The 21,599-nt window shown below is 43.7% G+C and overlaps 1 protein-coding gene across 2 annotated transcripts in view; it reads right to left on the bottom strand.

Annotated features, from left to right (window-relative positions):
* Nucleotides 1-277: 277 nt before the first annotated feature.
* Lonrf1 (LON peptidase N-terminal domain and ring finger 1) overlaps nucleotides 278-21,599 on the bottom strand; it is a 34,992-nt gene continuing 13,670 nt past the window's right edge. Inside the window, exons 2-12 of one of the 2 annotated variants that reach the window (XM_085680200.2) lie at nucleotides 20,563-20,681; nucleotides 18,651-18,773; nucleotides 15,150-15,299; nucleotides 14,433-14,673; nucleotides 14,235-14,331; nucleotides 12,562-12,676; nucleotides 9,357-9,478; nucleotides 7,038-7,196; nucleotides 6,769-6,931; nucleotides 3,845-3,997; nucleotides 278-1,689 (exon numbers count right to left, since the gene is read on the bottom strand). In XM_085680200.2, the coding sequence (XP_085536326.2) occupies nucleotides 1,531-1,689; nucleotides 3,845-3,997; nucleotides 6,769-6,931; nucleotides 7,038-7,196; nucleotides 9,357-9,478; nucleotides 12,562-12,676; nucleotides 14,235-14,331; nucleotides 14,433-14,673; nucleotides 15,150-15,299; nucleotides 18,651-18,773; nucleotides 20,563-20,681 (1,601 nt within the window). In that variant the 3' untranslated portion in view covers nucleotides 278-1,530. The remainder of the gene's footprint in view (nucleotides 1,690-3,844; nucleotides 3,998-6,768; nucleotides 6,932-7,037; nucleotides 7,197-9,356; nucleotides 9,479-12,561; nucleotides 12,677-14,234; nucleotides 14,332-14,432; nucleotides 14,674-15,149; nucleotides 15,300-18,650; nucleotides 18,774-20,562; nucleotides 20,682-21,599) is intronic. The other variant, XM_085680201.2, reaches the window with a different exon arrangement.

Raw genomic sequence — 21,599 nt, 5'->3', positions numbered from 1 at the left:
AGCTCCAAGACAGCCAGAGCTATGTAGAGACACCCTATTTCAAAAAATACCACCCCCACCCTCACCAAAAAAAAATCTACAACTTAAGCCTCATTCCACAAAACAGGAAACCAAACACGTATGTTCTAATATATCCATATCTATATACATATATACATATAGATAGATAGATAGATAGATAGATAGATAGATAGATAGAAAGATAGATAGATAGATAGATAGCTTGGTCCCTGTATTGATTTTTTTTTTACATCACTTTACAATTTAAGGGAAAAAGTATTATGAATTTAGCTTTTATTCAAAATTAAATAAGCAAAAGCAAAAATTTTAAGAAACTTGTACAAATTACTTACATAAAAGAAAGTTAATAGAGACAGTCACAAATCTGCAACAAATAATTACCAAAGGGTAGGGCAGCATGGGTATAACCATGTCACAGCACGGTACTCTAACTGTGATATGAATAAGGCATAACTAACATTGGCACCAAGACCAGAGTAAAAACAAAACAAACCTTACAAGCTTAGTTCTACATTAAGCGCCTCCTCCCCCAGATCCTCGACGGATTTATACACTACCTAATTCCTTAAATACAAGTTATCATGTCAAACTCTAAATGACAGAGACGGGCAGTTAATGTGAAAAGCCCCCTAGAATGTACAAGCTAACTGGGTGAACCAAGTTCTCCATCTACCTTTATGTACATTGTAATGTAAACCATATTTTCACAGTTTTAAGTGTTTTATGAATGGATGCACAGTACCATGTCAGGTCTGCAGTTGTTCCTGGAGACTGGCTCTAGATTCTACATCCCTGCCTGCCGGCCATGGGGATGCAAGTATTTACATAAATAAGAAACTGTGTCATAGTCAATGGCCAGGACAGTTCAGCAAGAGCAGGATTTCCAACAACAAAAACTGATACTCTGTACCATAGTGTATATACTTGTGCAAATAGAAGCATCGGGACAAAGAAATCTGAGGCAAATTCGATCTGCGAAAACTCCTATGACTACCGTTGTAAACGTGGGCAATAGAGGACCCTCAGCAAGTTCACTCTCTATGGCTTTTTTTTTTGTCTTTTAAAATTTAAAGCCAGAGTAAAAGCACACACACTACCCATACAAACACACATATGCACGCACGCTTGCATTCACACAGGCACACACACACACACACACACACACGCACGCACACACACATCATCCACACACGGAGTACTTAGTTCAATTAGAGTAGCATACATAGTGCAACTTCATCACAACGTAGAGGTTTAACACACATTCAGTGTGTGTTTTCTGTGCAAGTTCTTAGTGGTCTAGGACCCAGTGGAAGGTATTCATTTGCAGATCCACGAGATTCAGGAGGCTGAAGAACAAGAGTTTCCTTAATTCCTACACCAGCACTGGGTGTGCAAAGGCAGCGGACAATCTGGCCATCGACGGAGCCAGATTAGGGTGACTTTAAAATGAAATCCAACCGCTCTCAGCCTTGGGGCTAAGAGCAAGCTAAGGAAGATCCAAGCAGTTCGTTACTTAGATTGGTCTCTAGAAAAGTAAGTCAGGATATGCTGTATCTTTGTCAGCCGCTCTTCCAGAGACTTCATTGACAGTACGGAGAGCTGATACCGAGGGTCTACAGGAAGGACTGCCAGCAGCCACCAACACCACGCAGGCCCATTGGGGGTCGCCTAAAACCAACCAAACAGTTCACAGCGTTAAGAGCATGTGATAGTAAATACTACAAAGTCAGCATGCCAGGTGCTACCAAGTCTCTGAATCATCTAAGGCAGGGGATTATTGAGCCCATAGACACTGAGGAACTAAAGCTGGGAACTGGGATGTAATCACCCATGGTCTCTCCGCTCCCAAACTATGGAGTCAGGATTTTAATCCAGCCCTGACTCCGCAGCCAATGGTTTCCTTTGTCACTGCAAGATCAGGCTCGGAGCCTCAGGTTGCTGCCATTTGGGGCCTGGGGACCCTTTGCTGTGAGCCACAGTGCTGACCCTGCAGTCCTTCAGCAGGTTACCTGTGACTTCCACCTACTGGACACCAACAGCAGCTCAGTTCTAGCAGTCAGCATGTCTCCAGTGCTGCCCAGTGCCTCACTCGGCCAAACCTGGGAATTTACAGCACTGCAGGAAGCTAATTGATACTTGAAATTTTTATTCAAAAATTAGAATCCTGAAAAAGAAAAAAAACTTGGCTTCCCAATTTGAAAGATTAGCGTGTCTCTGGCAAGGCAGTTCCTGTACATTTCAGGAGCAGCCGCCAAAACAACACATTTAAGCAACAGGATTTGAAAGCCTTCCTATTACTCACTGTGCTGGTGTTCACAAAGCAGAGACACCAACTTTCAGAACAAAGGAACCATGACAGTGCGGACGGGATGGCTCCATTTATTGGCTGCTCTCAACTTGGCTTCAGGTCTATGTCCTTCTACATCCCAGACAATATTTCCCAGAACCCTATGCTCCACATATCTCCAGGTGAGACTCAAGCAGGCCAATGGCACTCTTAGCACAAGCCAAAACTGGAAAAAGAGGTCATTATTCTCTAGAAACTCTTCCAAAGTGTGTGTGTAGGGGGCGGCATACCAGAGAATTCTAGAAAACCACCCACTCCACTGATGCTGACGGACAATGGGCACTCACTGGAGTCCTCAAACTGTAGCACTTTCCTTACAAGTTTGTGTGAAGCCCGGGGCTCTGCCATTCCAGATGAATCACTGTGACACTGTGTGACCTCTGGTGTCGTTACCACTGACCTCTCTCCTCCAGTCTCCGACGGCTGTATTAACTGTGCATCATACAGCGCTCTCATTCCCGGACTCCACTCAGTGGCTGCCTTGTTTCCCTGACTCCTAAGCTGTCATTACTGGAAACCAGTGGCAGTGACAAAAGTGAGGGCAATGGGGAAATACCACCAGATCTTTAAAAAAGTTACTTTCTAAAGATTTTAAATGTACTTTGCTACTTTGTCTTATGAGAGCCATTTCTATACTGTTTAGCCAGATTCAACACCAAAATGGGCAAAGACAAGGCATAACACTGAACACAGCATGGGTCCTGTCCTCAGATGAAGAGAGAGTCACTGGGATTTGACAGGCTCAGACCAACCTTTGAAGAACGGAAGGAGAGATGGTGCCTCACAAGGGATCTATTATTGTTTGATCTTCAGATGTTTACATTATTCCACTATGGCATTATTATCTTCTAACCATAAATATGCTGATTCAATTCAAAATGCTGTGCCTAACACTGGTTCCTTGTGGGTCTGTGATTGGATTTCCCAAGGTCGGGAACTCCTCATGGTGTTTGCAATTGCTCCCATAGAACTCCATGCATGGAGGGTACCTGATCACATCACTCGTTAGGTTCAGCTTTACATAAACCCCAGTACTTGAGGGGACCCCAAGAAAGACAGTTATGGTAACAGAAATGTCAAACACAGACAGACAAGAGGGACTTGAAGTGGTGAATAGGACATAGGGATAAAAGGAGAGGTGAGAAGATTTTCTGTAAGATGGAAAAACCATATATTTCTCAACGGTCAAAATGGCAGTTGATGGCTTGGAGGTGCAGCGGCCTCGCAGTCGCAGTTTAATGGAGGCGAATGTCCTACCTGAAAGCCCTCATCACTCTGGAAGTCCTCACACAGCCCCCCCCTCCCCCCCGCCGCAGCCCTCTCTCCTGGAGGCATCCTTGTATATAGTGGATATCGGTGCTCTACAGAATATCCTCGTAATTTGAAAGATGGGATCAAAGAAAATAACACAAGGAGATGTGTAAAGTTATTCATTAGGTTTATGAAAAAGTAAGACCATCAGAAGCAACATCTTACCTGGAGGTTTTCCTCCCTCTCAGGCATTGATCCAAAGTGTTGAAGGATTTGGCTTCGAAATCTGTCTCTTAAATTCTGAAACCAGCTACAGGCTTGCGAGTATACCAGGTCATGAAGCTCTCTCAGACTCTGGATTTCATCTCCATTCTCAATCTAGAAAGAATGGCGGGTAAAATCTCTGGGTCCAATTTTCCAGCCCTTATCATCAACCACACAGAACACAAAAAAGCACCGACAAACAGGACTGGCCACACCAGCGCCGGATTGTCACGTGACAGACAGCCTCACGCAATAACAGCTGGTGTTTCTGCCCTACAGAGTCCTACTGGGAGTCACCGGAAAGAGTGTGGCTTGATCTCCACCGAGAGCAGGCAGCAGCCTGACAGTCGGAGAAGAACCAAGTGTGGTGGACAATGAGGTCTGGTTCGAAGGGCTGCACAGATTTGGAGTAAAACAGTCACTACAATAAGAAGAAAAATGGCTTGCCAAGGGACATGGCAGAAGGCAGTATTAGGAGAGCAGCCACAAACACATCTTTTACCAGAGAACTGGGTCAAAACACTAACAAAAAGCAGCAAAAATACTTGCCCCAAAATTGGCAAACCAAAAGGCAGAGAACAGAGTATACAATTTTCAGCTTCTGGCATAAAAACTGTAGGTCTCTCCACGAACTCCTCCACGAACCCTTTACACCCCAGATGGTGAGTGTAAGATGAAAGGCATCTTCAGCCAGGAGACTCACAGAACACAGGTGGACAGGCAAGGAACTCATGCATTTTTATAGGCTCTTCCACGCTCCTGTCCCACTGGCTGTGTGCCTGGATGGGCTCTGTTATGGCACATTAATTCATCCGAACAAATAGCAAGCAGGTGCCTGCAAGACAGTTTGCTGGGTAAAGGGGCATGCTGCAGAAACTGCCAACCTGGTTGGGGACCCACATGGTGAAAAAGAGAACAGACTTCTAAAAGTTGTCCTCTGAACCTCACACGAGCACCACAGCACATGAGTGCCCCTGTCCCCACACCAGGTGAATGAATGAATGAATGTAATATTTTTAAAAAGCAGAATTACTCAGACTTTCACGTCTCCAAGGATGACTAACACAAAACAAAGGAACTCAGGAAGGTTTTGAAATACAAAAGACACAAGACATAAAAGGCCACTCATTTGACTTCCGAAGAAACTAAAATAAAACTTGAAACTCAGCATTAAAATCAGTCATGATTTGCATGGCACGATAGATCCATGAGCTGTGCTTGACATGTTAAAATGGTAGAGAGCTGTGTGTCTGAGAGAAAAACAAACTCAGCCAAGAGGCAAACAGAAATTTCAAAAGCAAGCTTTTTTAAGGTTAAGGACATTGTTACAACAATTAAATAGAGCTTAAAATTTCATTAGACATTACAGAAAATAGAATTACTACCACAAAAAGAAAAGGTAAATAATAAAATTGAGATCTTTCAGAACAGAACAGACAAAAACAAAAGCAAAAAGTCAAAACATATGAAAGGGTGAAAAGAATCCCTAGACATTGTTATGGCCAAAGCCAAGAGCCCTGTCTCCAAAGCATGGCAGCAGTTTCTAAACACACTTCCAATACATTACTCTCCTAGCTATGAGCTTTCAGCCATATATATTCAGTTATATACACAAGGGACTTTTTCATCAAATGTGATATATCATTATGCAAATTTACCTAAAATTAAAATAAGCTCAAAAGTTTTACAAAGAACACTGTCTTTGTAAACAATTCCATCAGCTGAGCATTCTAAGACAAGGATTATCAATCAATTTTTAATTCATTCAAGATTCTTCCCTAACTGACAGAGCAAAGCATCCCCCATAACATCTATCTGTGTTTGTTTGAGGCAGGGTCTACGTAGCCCCATCTGTCCTGGAGCTCACTCTGTAGACCAGGCTGGCCTCAGACTCAGAGACCTGCCTGCCTCTGCCTCCTCCTGCACAACATCTTTTTAAGAGAGAACGGGCGACACCGGGCCAGTCAAGTCTGTCACCAGAGAGGCCGTCAGCATAGCATAGCGCAAGGACAAGACACAGCACTTGGAGTCAGTCAGCCGTCAGTCACTTCTGATACACATCCTAGATCCCTGGCAAACGAAGAGCTCCCGCTTCGTCTCTCTCGCTGCTAACTGAAAACTCCATGGACTCTCTGTGAGGGTGCCCAAGCCCAAGAGTCAAGAAATGTCGACTGAAATGAAGGGCCAAAATGGATCAGTGAATAGTGACAACGTAAGAACTATGTTTTATCCTGCCTTTCCCATAGAAACCGCTTCAACTCGATACAATTCCAGTTTGGTAAACTAGGTCCTGACAAGATTGAGCGGCCACATCGACCCGATAGAAAGGTGCCAGTCACTATAACCTTCCTTAGGAAAGCTATCAGCAGCACATACACACTGCCAGTGTCTTACTAGGACATCCTACCATTCTAAAGTAGCAGCCAGTTGTATTTATTTTTATAATTAAGATTGTTCCTGACACAGGAAAAATCCCAACACACAGCACAATCATGAAAGAATCTTGTGACTAATTTTAGTCTATGAAAGATAATAATTTTAATTATTAATGAATCAAATGAAATAAGGTAAAGGCAAACTTAAAACTTCGATGAGCTATAAGTTCAAATTAGTCAACTGCTACTGTTAAGTGGTTACTGTGAGCACAGTACTGCCTGGGATGCCTGGGACATGAGGAGGCTGCAGATTCTCATCCCCACGTTCTCCTGAACGAGCAGATGACTCAAGATCAAGATAAAGGAAAGGCAACTGGAGCTAATCCTCAAGAGCAGCAATGATGACTAGAAGAACCGGTTCCTGCGCCTAGAAAACCTCCCCTGCATGTAGGTACCAAGCCCTAGGATGCAGGAGCCCAGAACACACCCGAGAAAGAACATTTTCAATACCTTAACATCTTCCAGATACTCAATGTCTGCAGTGCAGTAGCCATCTTTCATTCCTCTCTTTAAGACTCTGAACCGCTTTCCTCCAACCGTGTCAACCACAGACCTTCCGTCAGGTAAGAAATGCACATTTCGAATTTGTAACATACAACCGTAATCTGCAAAACTAAAAGAAAACCAGTGTTTGAGCAAATGTGTGTGCAGCCTCATCCAGACACAAAGAAAGATCCAGTGGAAACAAAGATGTCAAAGGTCGCAAAGAATCTGCCTACCTGTTTTGTGTATCACTGACACACATCCCGAACTGCTTGGTTCCAGTCTGGATGCTTCTTCGAATCATGAGCCTGTATCTGGGCTCAAATACATGGAGAGGGCAAGGCACAGTGGGATAGGCCATAGTGCAAACAAATATTGGGACATTCTTGGTCAAGCTGAAAGAAAAGCAGTTTCATTGTTATAGGCCAAATCAAACGGCAAAAATATACCAGGCTTACAACCGTAAAAAAACTGATGCAAAAACAATAGCAAGATCTAGAACGCATGTGCCCTGCATTCCTGGCTAGAACAGGAGGCAGCTCCCCTTCCTCAAGTTCACACTGCCGCGTCTCTGTTCCTCTCATTTATAGGCTTGAATCCTAAAACAGTGGGTACCATATAGAACTAACTATTTTAAGAATCAAAAGGAAATTTATCATAACTAACATTGTACATTGAGAACTTGTTTCAAAATACTTCCAACCCAGGACAGAGTTACAGCTCTTATCACAGAACATTGAGAAGAAAATGGGCTCCTAAAACGGACAAAATTCTTAAGCATGGTGTTTTCCAGCCATCAACAGAGATAACTAGATAAAATAATGTTCTGTCAGGTACCTTAAATGACGGTCACCTTTCTCCTCCCAGACTGTGAACAGTAAGAGGGGCAAAGGGCAATGCCTGGGTGGCAAGGATGAGAAAGTCTGGCCTTGTGGGGGCAGCGGAAAAAGATATGTACATCCAAGGTAGGAGATGTTCATTTTTCTTTGGATCAAGGATTGTCTTTTTAGAAACCCCATAGATGCAGAAAAGGATATTCACAGCAGCACTGTGGGGAGTGACTGGAAGCTGGCAGCTGGAAGAGGAGACCGTAGAGTATAGGGCAAAGCATGGGGTGGCCAAAGATGGAGGGCCAGGCTGCCCACTAGGAGGTCCAGGCTGCACACACTACAGTGTGGCTGGCATTGTAGAGGAGAGGAAGGGATATTGCAGCCAGCAAGGTCCCGTGAAGTGAGTGTCTGCTCTGGTAAGGTCATGGAGGGTGCATTCCACAACTATAGCTTTGCTTCCTTCCACTCCCTTTACATATTGCTGCCACGTGACCACTAATGACCTAAGGACACGCGATGCTTAACAGGAAAGCCCAGTTAAAAAAACAGCCCTGCTAGCAAGCACGGATGTCCCCAGCTTCTCGCCACCACTCTCAGCCTTCCACTTGCTGCTTCTGCCACTTCCTGACTTTCTCCTAAGGGCGGGCTGGCTGCACAGACTCAGATCTGTAGTGTTACTTCAGCTCTCTAATCTAGGCTTCTCGCTGAGTATCAAAAGGAGGCAGAGTTTTCATCTCAATATCTTCTATCATAAAACTACATAATAAAACATCAGCTTCGTGGGAGGACAAATCACTGACGGGCTGTAAAAGAGAGCTAGGAGCTTTTGTGCTGAGAGCCACTAGCCTGGGAAGACTTCCATGGGCACACTTGGGAAAATACAGGGCACATGCATAATTCCTTCTGTTTTCAGACTGAGAAATCCAGCATGTTCTACTTGTGTTTTGAAAAACAATAGAAGCAAACAGTCGCTCAGCAATAACAGCACACAAAACTTAGTAGTGCTCTTCAGTGTTTAGTCAAGAGAAGTGAAGGAAAGAGTTAAGAAATTAAAAATCCAGCAAAGAAATTAAAAGACCCAAGATCAAAACAGCAAAAATATTCAGGGGAAGAGGGAAAAGAGAAGGAAGAAAGAGTACCCGGCAGCAGAGCGGGCAAACGTACCCAGCTCGCGGCGGTCCATGGCAGTGGGGACAGCTACGAGCACCCCAGAGTCGCCTCTGGGTGTTTCCTCGTCCTCCTGCCAACCAGCATGCTCTGCCGGCTGCCATCTCTGCTGAGGCTTCCCTTCATGTTTTATTCCCACCCCATTCCAAGTCTCTAGCCCCATGGTTCTCAGCCTTAGAAAGGGTGAGAACCACGGCTCTAGCCTGTTAACATGGCTGCTAATGTGGGCAGATGTTCCTCCTGCTCTGGGATGTGGGAAACCAGTTCCCATCTGCCTTACCTAGTTCACCTCTACCCTCCTCCACCGCCTGCTGTCAGGGCAGGAAATCCCTCCATAACCTCTAACATTGCTTCAGTCCACAGAGCTGCAGCATTGACTCCCCGCACAACACCTGGACTCTCCTGATCGCGCTTCCTCTATCTCGTCTACTCAAGGAAGGAACCCCGATCAATGGTTACGATACACCTCTGTGCAAGACTGGCTGGCTGAATCCTGCTCACTCAGGAAGGGCTCTCTCGCTGTTTTCATGATCTCAGCTAATTTAATAAGAGACTTACTGTGAGAGCTCGGCCGTTTCTTCATCGTAGATTTTCTTCCTCTCAGACAGCTCGTCCGGAAGATACTTCACTATTAACTCTTCCAACAGCTGTGTGACACAGTACCTCCTGTCCGCGAGATACTGAAAGACAGAATTACTTCACACTCCAGCAGATGCTTGTCAACTGTATAAAGCAAGTAAGAGTTTAACAGAGATCAAAGCCTCTGGTATGAACTGACACACTCGATTCTGACTGCATTTAATCAGTGAGGGGAGCCCTGCAGTTCGTGCAGCTACACAGGAAACCTGCCCGGGCCGCTGCTCCAGTGCCAAAGACTGGAGACGCAGCTAGAACCAAGCTCCTGGGTAGAAACTGCCCTGCTAGGAGTTTTATTGGCAGCAGCCAGCCTGGCCCCTGCCATCTCCCACAACACACGCCAATTTCTAAGAAGTAAAAGGAAGATGTGGTGAAGAAATTAATGCACTTGTCTTGTTTCATAAACTCAAAACAATTCTTGTTTTGTCTGCTTTCAAAGATGAAGCCTCTACATCGCTTTTGTTGTTGGGAGTGCTGCTTGCTGCCGTGAGATACGGTCTCACTGTGTAGTACAGGCCTGCCTCGAACTTGAGGTTCTCCTGCCTTAGCTACCCAAGTGCTGGGATTAGGAGCTACTAATCAACTAACCACTACTACTCAACCCTTTTAATTTTTCTCCTATGTTTCCCTTAGGTCTTCATCAGGATGCCGCTTTTCCTGTATGATTGTCCCCGCACAAATGGTCCATGTGTATTCCCCTCTCAACACTCTGAAAAGCTGCTATCCACATGTAACATATATCAATGCTGATATACTGATAAAAAAAATCCACCTCACTCCTGTCTATATGAAAGCTTTCTCGGGTCAGGATCCGACTACGTGTTTATGACATCTTCTTTAATTACTCTTTAACTTACACTGGATTTTACTGTTTTTACCACAGTAAAGGGTCACAGCCACACCTATACTGTACCATATGGATATAGATACATAAATCTCTATAATTAAACTAAAAGTTACTTAAGATCAGGGACAAGTTCAGAGTATGCAGACAAAAAATACACGTCTTAAATACAAGTAGTTAGAGAGAACTCAGTAGGAAAGTCACAAAAGAGAAGTCAGCTTCAATCTGTCAAGCCAACGGAAACAGCAGTTCTGTCCAGTGAAGAACACGGTGGGAACACAAGGGTCCGGGCAGGAGCTATGGAAGCAGGCTTCAGGGCTGACTAGGAAACAGACCGCTAGACACACGCAAGGATTCTGACTTAGGCAGTGTGGTGCAGAGTCTGAGAATCAGGTCCAGCAAGGTCTCAGATGACACAGGAGCGGATCAGTGGACACACTGGAAGAGGTGCTCCATCTCCACTGGAGAGGAGGACCTGGGCAGTCTCCCATTAGACCACGCGGCTAGACAACAGGAGTTGTCATGAGACTAAACACATCACAGACTTTGTGAGAGCAGTCTTCTTACTACTTTTTGTTAAGTTAATAAGGGTTCTGACAGCTGATGAAATAGTGTCCTATGGCCCTGGGAGGAGTTCAAATATGTGCAGCAGTCACAGGGACTAGACAGTCCGACCAGTGGTTTTTAGGAGTGTTGTGAAAATATAGCCATGGATGCAGTGGTTCACCTCCGAAAAACTTAGCTGTCTAATAGTTACAGTCATTTTGTCACCAAAGACAAATATTTCTAAATGAAAGCAATGTATTGAATAGGTAACTTGAAAATAAGAGAACTATAATACAGATTATCTAAACTCTGGGAAAAATAGCATATTTAGCATAGTTTATCTCAAAACACAAGAAGCTGTTATAACTGGTGAACCCTTCTTAGATTGCTTGACTTTGAAAACACTGTATATGGGGGTGTGTGTACAGGTGTGTGTGTGTGTGTGTACATATATGTGCTTGTGTCTGTTTTCAACATACCAGTTTGCTATGTAAGGCACATATCAAATGTAGCAACACATACCACTGTGTTTTCCACACAGGTATTTTTTATACAGAAAATAACTACATTCAAAAAGGTTTTATCCATGTCTGAGTTTACGGGTGGAGGACACTTTTCTCTGAACAGGACACAGGGAGGCATGTTCCCATGGGTGCGCCCACTGAAGTTGCTACATAGCACCATGAGGCTTAAGCCCACTTTGCTGATCCTAATGGAGAGGGTGCCAGGGGACTGCCCCCACCTTTCCCATCACAGGGTGCTAGTGCTGACCTCTGGCTCTGAGTTAATGGAGTGCTTCCTGCTTTCTTCTACCCCACCACTGCTTAGAGCTGCCCTGCCTAGTGCAATAAACACTGGCCACCATGCCTCAGGTTTTAGTTCATAAAACAAAATGAAAACCAGTCCTACGGCCACTCGAGCCACCAGTTAAGTGCTTCACTAGCCACATGTGGCCGGTGGCCACCAAACTGGATAGGAAAGCTGGACCATTTCTACACGCAGAAGGCTGTACAGGACAGTTGCTCCAGGTGATAAGAGCTCTGGAACAGGCCCCCAGTCTGGGTGAGACGCAGGCCAGCAGAATTTCCCCTAATGGTGTCATCATTAAAACTTAACCTTCCCCTGACCAGGCAACTGAACGGGCTTAGTCTTTAGTCTCTTCCCAACTCTCAATTTCTCTTTTCCTAAACAACATGGGTGTCCTAGTCAGGGTTTCCATTGCTGTGACCAAACACCATGATCAAAAACCAAGTTGGGGAGGCAAGGATTTATTTGGCTTACACTTCCACATTGTTGTACATACTGAAGGAAGTCAGGACAGGAACTCAAATCAACTCCTGCAGATGCAGAAGCCATGAAGAGGAGCGGCTTACTGGCTTGTTTCCCATGGCTTGCTCAGTCTGCTTTCTTATAGAACCCAGGCCCAGCAGCCCAGGAATGGAACCACTAAACATGGGCTGAGGTCTTCCCCATTGGTCACTAATTGAGAAAAGCCTTACAGCTGGATGTCATGGAGGCCTTTCCTCAACTGAGGCTCCTTCCTCTCTGATGACTCCAGCTTGTGTCAAAAGGACACACAAACCAGTCAGTACAATGGGTAAGAAACAGTGTGTGCTTAGTCAGACAGAATGTATAATGCGCGTCACTTTAAAAATGAAATCACATTTTGTGGCTGAACAGAAACCAAACCATGCTGTCAAACTTAAGGCCACTAAACAGATACAAATGCACACAAACCTCTTTTAAGCTCTCTTTGCAGAGGGGACAATATGGCGTGTGGTCTAAACAGCGCTCAAGACAATTTTTACAGAATGAATGTCCACAAGGGGTTGTTACTGGCTCAAAAAACAACCTGAAATCGAAAAAAGTACAAGTTAGCTTTCACGCTATGAGCCTTCATATTGGAAAAGCACCTGTTAATAATGGACCACAACACAAATCTCTACTAGAGGAGGAGGGGGGCCAAGCTAGGGGGCAGGGGAGGAGGAAGAGGGCCATGCTAAGTATACTGTGCTCTCCTTAACCTTCTGACAGATCGTCATCAGCAGACGCATGCTCCGGGGGCCTAGAACTGTGCTGACTCCTGCGGTAACCACTAGATGGCCACCAGTGGCCACCAAACACTTGAGTGTGGCCAATCCAAACTGAGCCTTGAAAGCAAACTCAAAGTAAAAGCAGAGGTCAAAGACAGCTCAAAAAAAAAAAAAAAAAAATAAAGTATGCCATTGATGGTCATCAGATTTTTATACAGACTCATTAAAAATGGTCCTTCATAGTTTGATAAAAAGTCTTGCTTCATAAAACAAGCTAAAAAAAAGGGTATTCTAAGCAAACAGTATGAAGACACCATGATGAACTCACTTTACATAGTAACTTCAAATTTAATTTAGAGAAAAAAGGACCTAGCTTGACATGGAGGAGTAGGTATTTAAGCCCAATCTTTTTTCTTTTTTTTCCTAAAAAAAAAAAAAGATTTATTTATTTTATTGTATATACAGTATCCTCCCTCAGGCCTATATGCCTGCATGCCTGAAAAGGGCTCCAGATCTCATTATAGATGGCTGTGAGTCACTATGTGGGTGCTGGGAATTGAACTCAGGACCTCTGGAAGAGCAGTGCTCTGACTTAACCTCTGAGCCATCTCTCCAGTCCTAATCCCAATATTTTGATCCTAGCACTCTAGAAGATGAGGTAGGGCAATCATGAGTTCAAAGCCAGCACAGGCTGCACAGCGAGCTCCTGCTTCACAAAAGGAAAACATAATAAGTATGACTGAGGAAGCACCAAAATGTAGTATTAGATCTGACTCTCAGTACAGAAAAACTGTATTTACTCTATAATTATTTTCTAAAAGATAACTCTCTGGCTTTCCCAGTATATTACCAGATTTGGATGTACTTTAGAAGTCATCTGGTGTAATCCTTGGATAAGGAAACTGAGGTTCGGAATGAAAAGACCTGCAGAGGAGCTTACAGATTCTTATGCTCAGCTTAGTATGGCCAGTCCCAGGCCTTGGACACAAAGTCCTTTTAAATCATTCTAATGGTCAGAATCATAAATATTTACATAATGAAAATCTTATTCCATGCTATGAGAAGGACAATACATAAAATACATAATTTGTATTCTTACTCAAATTGCATTACAATTTCCCACATCCTGTTCCTAGCTGACCCACCAGGCTCACCCCGCACTGCGGTACAGGCTGTGCAAAAACAACCTCACTGTCCAAACTTGGAGATCTGAGGTTTAGAGATCTTTTTCCTCAAAGATGTAAAAAGCTAAACCTAGGACTAAAATTCTACCTTCTGATCTTTAACCAACATCAGGACTTTATCTTACTCAACATTATCTTTATCTATACGACATTTCTATCAATATAGTCATCTTAAAAAATGTGATACACTTACCTCATACAGAGAGAACATTCAAAATCTGAGACATCTATTAATTCTTCTGGGATGTCACCATAAGCTAACGAAAACACACAGTCTTCACTGGGAGATTCTATTCAAAGAAACAGACAGGGTTTTACTATTTAGGGGAAAGGTTCAAAGGCCATTCTGAATCAGTACTTTACGGGGAGGAGAGCAGAAAGGAAGCATTACCACCTTGCTTCTTAAGCTTGTTCCTCCCATCTTCATTAATAAGCATATCCTGCTCTAAGAGAGACAACTTCCTTTTCAGCAGAACACCTCTTCCCTGAGCGGACAGTAAAGGTTCCGAGGACACGCGCTTTAAACCATCTTCTCTGGCAGGCACTGCTGCGGTATTGATGGCTTGTGCTGACCGAGCACGATTTAAACTCCCTTTGACAGGCTCTGGGGCGTCCTCTGGCTGTTCTTCCGTCTACAGAACACAATAAACAAAGGTAACTCTCTTCATCGCCCTTTATTCTTCTTGCCCAGAAGAAACATGGAAGTGAGATCTTAACTCATTTAAGAAAACTTTTTAGTTCTAATACTGGGCAGGGAAATGACTTCTGTTAGTGTTTATGCGGCCTTAGACATCAAGCTGACTGACGTCACAGTGAGGCGTAAGGCAGTGGTGCTAACGGAGACAGAGGCTCTGAGACGAGAATAAAATATTTATAGCCACCTGCGTCTTCTAAAACACTGTCTATTCTCTGACAGTTAAGTGACCTAAAGTGGTCGTCAAAGAGAAAACATTTTACATTCTAAGTCAATAGCTGCAGACAAGATCCTGTAGCTAGATAGGCAATACACACTTAAGCAGGTCTTAATGCTTGACTACGAGAAAATGGGGTCTTAGCTGTAAGGAGGCTGGGGGTACAGACCAAATGGTCATTTTTTTCCACCCCTTACCTGCTTCAGGCTGAGCTCACCAGGAGAGTGAGGCTCTTCCACTACTGAAGGAAAACCAAAAGGTTTGTTTTTAATACACGGTAGGGAACTCCAGGAAGACTCCTTCAGGCCTTCCTTTAAGTTGTCGGGTGACAATAAGTCACACAAAATCTGTAAGAAATAATATAAAAGTATAACAGAAGACATATACTATCTGGTGAAGAATGACAACATAATTACCTATTCAAATTCTGGGAGGTGTTTGCAGCAGCAGGCATTATTTTTAGTGATCAGGGGAAAAAATAAACATATTATAAAGTTTTTCAAACCAAGGTATGTCTCAGCAGGGATCATAGCACTTCAAGAAAAAAATGAGGGGGAGTCAAACTTTTCCAAGAAAGGAAGACATAAAGTGGCCTAGAAGGCACTCAAGGGAAAGGCTGACTTTTTACATAAGGATGATAAAGGGAAGGGATTTTATGAGAAGCAGAAACTAGTCTATCCGTGAGCCTGATGCCGTCAGGTAGACCGAGGTGTCCGCACTAGCGTGTTTTCAGGTGGGAGCTAGACCACTGTGGTGCTGTGTGACCCAAGGAACCTGGACTCAAGCACAAGATGCTAAAGGTCCCCGTGTTTACAATGAACTTAGCCTGTCACTCACCAACTACCCATATGGCAGCCTGCCCATATGGGCACTTGCTTAGGAGCAAAAGGCCCGGTGACAGCTAGGAGTTCAAGTGGAGCTGGCTGCAAGGCTGAAACTTCTGGGTGTTCAAGTAAGCAATAAATGCCAGTCACTCACATAAACAGGTTTATTAAGATGGAGGGAATGACTGGCTGAAAGAAAAAGGCATTTTAGAAAATATCGTATTTCTATGTGCAACAGGGTTAGGTTTCTTGGGTGTACCATTGCTCAAACACACAGAATTTGGTTATCTACAAATCAGTGTAAGGAAATATACCCAGTGTGAATAGAGCTGGTGTAGGAGGTTCCTCTGTCTATGTGTTGCTTTCATTGGTTGAATAAAGAAACTACCTTGGCCTTTTGATAGGGCAGAACTTAGATAGGTGGAGTAGACAGAAATGAATGCTGGGAAGAAGGGCAGAGTGGCAGACACCATGGTTCTTCTGTTTGAGACGGACGCTGGTTAGACTCGTGCCAGTAAGCCACAGTCCAGTAGTGATAAACATTAATGGAGATGGGTTAAACTAATATGTGAGAGTTAGCCAATAAGAGGCTAGAGATAATGGGCCAGACAGTGTTTAAATGAATACAGTTTCAGTGTGGTTATTTCGGGTGTAAGTTAGCAGGGCAGCTAGGACGACAAGCAGCCTGCTCCTCATGTAACATAGAGCAAGCATTCAGTAGACGCTCAAACAATATCTACTTAATAGAAAGCCATCCAGGGCCTGGAGATGAAGCTCACTGGTAAGGAAGGAGCTCTCACGTGACATTCTCACACTCTCAGTGTGAGCCCTAATACTAAAAAACATCAATAAAAAAACTATACACATACATATTTATAGTTCCTCTAATTAAAAAAAAGAGAACACTAAAACACACCTCCACCCCAGAGCTCAGCAGCTCCTCTCCCAGGTATTTGCAATGAAATGCTTTGAAACAGGAAAACAAACACCACGACCACCATGACCTCCAAAAGAGTACCACAGAAACAAAGCAGATGAGGATCACTGCCAGCTGACAACCGCAATCTGTGGTGTGTTCATGTAATGGGCCAAAAACACAAACTTCCCGCACAGAGTATGTAAGCACATGGAAACCCAGAGTATACATCCATGCCTCACACAAAATTCTAGAATAAGCAGAGTTCTCCTGTGGGAACAGAAATCCCAATGGCAGTTTCCTTGGGAGCATGAGGTGGGGGACTGACTGTTCTGGGATGCTGGGAAAGCCTGGACAGGGTCTGTCACACTGCTGTGTCCATTCCTAAACTCTCACTGACTGGACATTACCTACTTTGTATGCACAGTACTCCACAGTTTATAGACAGTCATTGTCAACAAGAAGGATGCCCACCAGCATGGAAGGTGCAAGGTTCAAGCTCCTTAAGTGTCTGTGGTTTCACCAGGAGCTAATGGCAACAGACGTGTGGTCAGAGGACAAAGTTTGTTAAGATGCTCGGCTAGAAGGTATGTGTACACCTTGCTGCTGGCTGGATTCTTGAGCAGAGGATCGAGAAAAAAAATCTCCAAATTCTCCTAGTTCAGGGCACAAAAAGCTCTCCAAACTGGCCTGTTAAACTATTTCCCCAGTTCCAGGGGTGCTGATTCTGTGAGATGGGGCTCAGGGCCCCTGTACTTGACACAGACCCAGGGATCGTTATGAAAGGCCACACTCCTAACACCACAAAGGACAAGCGACGTGGCATGTTTTGTGAGCACTGAGGTAATGTGGCTCGGACTCTAAATCAGGGGATTTTCTCAAAGAATTTTTCAAAGACCTCTTCTCATATGCTGTCCCAGTTTCACTAGAGCTAACTTTTTTTTTTGCCTATTTTTTCCATGATGACATCTGTCTAACTTGGTTTGATCCGGTCTTCCCTCTGAAGTCATTTGATCACGGAATTCTCGTCTCTCATTCTCCACTCCTTCCAGTCCTCACTGTCTACTAAATCACAGCCATGTCAACCGTTACAGGGCAGTCTATGCAGAGACGTGCCGAGTGCTGAGATAAACAAGGCAGAACAAGCTGAGGGGGCAACACGACCATAGGAGGAAAAAGGCCTGAGTGAAAGGCACAGGCAGGTCCTGAGAGTCCTGAGTGGGGGAGAATGGAAACGCTTTCCAACAGGGACTATAAGTTTGGTTCTGACTGGACAATTTTGGAGTATTTACAGAGAGATAGCTTGGGGATGGGACACAAGTCCATCAGTATTGTGTACGCATTGGCGGTAATTCTGTATCATGTTCTCAGTGCTCCTGTGCTTTGTGTTTAACTATGACTAATCGGTCACATGAGGTCAAGTGCGAACTTTTTCACACAAGGCACTTTCATCCTCAAAGCTTCAGGTGTTTGATTTCCAAATTAGGAATGTTGAACCTACATTTGAAAGCATCTGTATTAAGTAAGCTAAGCTACTACACTGAAATATCTGTGAATGAAATTCGTTGGTTTCATCAAGAACTCAGTATCTGAAAAAAAAAAAAGAAAAAAAAATGGGGCTGGAGAGATGGCTCAGTGGTTAAGAGCATTGACTGCTCTTCCAAAGGTCCTGAGTTCAATTCCCAGCAACCACATGGTGGCTCACAACCATCTGTAATGAGGTCTGGTGCCCTCTTCTGGCCTGCAGACATACACACAGACAGAATATTGTATACATAATAAATAAATAAATAAATTTAAAAAAAAAAAAAGAACTCAGTATCTGAAGATAAAACCGTGCTTGTCCCATTGCTCCTCAGATTAAATTCCTCCCTGAGTCCCTTGTCTCACTGTTTTATAAGGGGCCTGGAGGGTGCCAGCCTGGCTTAGACAGATGATTGGCAAGCGTACCGCATTACCTTTTCTACTTGTAGCTTTGCGGGTGCGAAGTCTTCATCAAGGGCTAAGCACTGGAGGAAGAGCTGTAAAGCATCACCCAGGAACCCCGCGTCCTGCAGAACCTTCCCCTTCCTGAAGTAGACCTTCAACAGAGCACAGGCACCAAACTTTATGCACAGAACTCTTGACCAAAACCACCCAGGAAACAAACAAGGGATTCTCAGACATATGGATTCTCCAACAGAGAAGGAAAAAGCATGGGAAAGCCTATGTGCTACTCCAAAGAAATGCTAGTGGGGAAACTGAGTGTGTGTGTGTGTGTGTGTGTGTGTGTGTGTTGTACACAGGTGCTCGAGGAGGCCAGAAAAGAGCATCTGAATCCCCAAGAACTAGAGTTAACAGGAGGTGTGAACTGCCTTCCATGGGTGCTGGAAACTACGGAATGCATCTTTCTCTTTAAGTCTGTCTTAAGAAAGTACTTATAGACACAGACTCATCAGAATCCTTGTTGTCTTACTTTTCTCCATTATATGAATTCAAGTCCTATTACAATAGGTGAATCCTAGAAACCACATAAATTCTGCAGAGATTCAGTGTGTGGGTTCTTCCAGGTAGCTTGGAAACATCTTATGTGGTCAGAAGGAAGAGATCTTATGAGCCATGAGATCATGAGATCATGAGAACTCAACAGCATTTTAAAGGACCTAAATACTGTCCACATCCGTTCTTAGCTATCATTTCAATTGGTGAAGAAAATCACACTTCTTTTCAAAAAACAATTTTGGGTTATTTTATGTATATGGAATTCGGAATTAGTATGTGTGTAGCAGACACATGCCTGTGCCTATGGAAGCCAGAACTGAAGTTACAGAAAATTCTGAGCTGCCACATGGATGTGGGGAATTAAATCCAGGTCCTCTGGAAGAGCTGCCAGTGTTCTTAATCACTGAGCCATCTCTCCAGCATGAAAACTATACTTCTTATTACACCGTTTCAATGAAAATACCAGAGGGATCGTTCCTTTTAAGTCTTAACACTATTTGTCTTGTGCCAATGACCAGGAGAGCTGTGCCATTTTCCTCATTATTGTATGAGGGAATCCTTACTGCACTGTCCTCTGAGACAGTCTTGAGTACAGGGGGAACGTCATATAAAAGACAACTTCTAGCTCCAAAAAGAGGCAAATCAGGAAAATCGGTAAATGGATCACATCTTATATACCTCCCTCGGTCCTTCTAAAACCCACCCAGGCACAGGCAACTTGTATAAACTCACTGTCCAGTCGCCTCACTGCAACCCTCACCTCACAGCATCTCCTAGCGGCACGGACTATGCTCTTTCTATGACACACTCTTTCGGGGAGTCAAGCTTGAGTCCATCGAACAATACAGCAAGTTGAAATTTTTATTAAAAAATATGCATAATATTTGTCTGTGTCATGAATCGCTTGTAATTTACTTGAGAAAGAAAGGTTTCGAACTTTTTGGTTTTTTTTTAACAATCATTTTTTTTTTCTGATAAGAAAATTGTCTTAAAATGCTTATCTCACCTAAATTTCTAGGAGGCTATATATTTCTTTCCAAAAATGATTTTCTTTTGTGAATATGTGGTCTTGTGTAGGCTGGTATGCACAGAGGCCAAAGGTCAACCTCTGGCACCCTTCAGGTGCCCCCTTGTGAGTCCCAGGGCTCTGCCTGTCTCTGCCTCCCTGGCACTTGGATTATTAACCTGTGCCAGGACACCTGGTTTTTACATATGGGTTCTGAGTTTATCAGGCCTTTAAGCTTGTCTGGCAAACACATCACTGACTTAGCTCCAAACTACATATTTCATCTGAGCCTAACTACCCACTGTGTTAAGACCCGTCGCTCTAACTGAAGTCCCTCAGAGCTGCCGCTTTGAAGCCCATGCAGATGTGAACAGTCGCTTTACCTCGGGCCAGTTGGGAAGCTGAAAGAGAACCGCGTTTAGATCCTCGATGGCCGCTTTGAATTCCTGGAGGCCAGCATAGGACTCTGCTCTGTAGATCTTGAGAGTCAGGTCGCTAGGCTCTGAAAGAAACAGTTCACAAGGATACGGTTATTTTAGAAAAATTACCATGTTAATCTGCAAAATATTATCATAAGAATGGCCAAGATAAGAAACACTGATGACAACTTATGATGGAGAGGATGTGGGGTAAAGGGAATATTTCTGCATTGCTGGTCGGAATGCAAGCTCAGCCCCTTTGGATGTCAGTGTGGCGATTCCTCAGAAAATTAGGAAACAACCTTCCTCCAGATCCAGTAATACCACTTTTGGGTACTGAGGACGCTCAATCAAGCTACAAGGACATGTGCTCAACTATGTTCATAGCAGCATTGATTGTCATAGCTAGAACCTGGAAACAACCTAAATGCCCCTCGACCGAAGAATGGATAAGGAAAATATGGTACATTTACACAATGGGGTACTATACAGCAGAAAAAAAAAAAACGACATCTTGAATTTTGCAGGCAAATGGATAAAGCTAGAAAACTAGAAAATCATTTTGAGTGAGGTAACCCAGACCCAGAAAGACAAGTATCATATATACTCACTCATAAGTGTTTTTTAAACACAAAGCAAAGAAAACCAGCCCACAATCACAATCCCAGAGAACCTAGACAACAATGAAGACCCTAAAGGAGACATACATGGGAAATAGAAAAAGACAAGATCTCCTGAGTAAATTGGGAGCATGGGGACCTAGGGAGAGGGTTGAAGGGGAGGGGAGAGGCAGGGAGGGGAGCAGAGAAATATGTAGAGCTCAATAAAAATCAATAAAAAGAAAAAGAGGAAACAGTTAGTGATTCCTAAACCAATAACTACCAAATTAAAGTTTATAAACCAAGTATAGCACTCTTGCAACACACTTCTTATGTCAAACGTTGAGCAGAAGTCTTATCATAAGATTATTTTAGTGGCGAGAACTATAATTAGGAATACTG

Source organism: Myodes glareolus, chromosome 23 (genome assembly GCF_982192425.1).
Source record: "Myodes glareolus chromosome 23, mMyoGla1.1, whole genome shotgun sequence".
Lineage (NCBI taxonomy): Eukaryota > Metazoa > Chordata > Mammalia > Rodentia > Cricetidae > Myodes > Myodes glareolus.
Note: the sequence above shows the minus strand (reverse complement) of the source record. Positions and strands in the feature narration are given on the sequence as shown.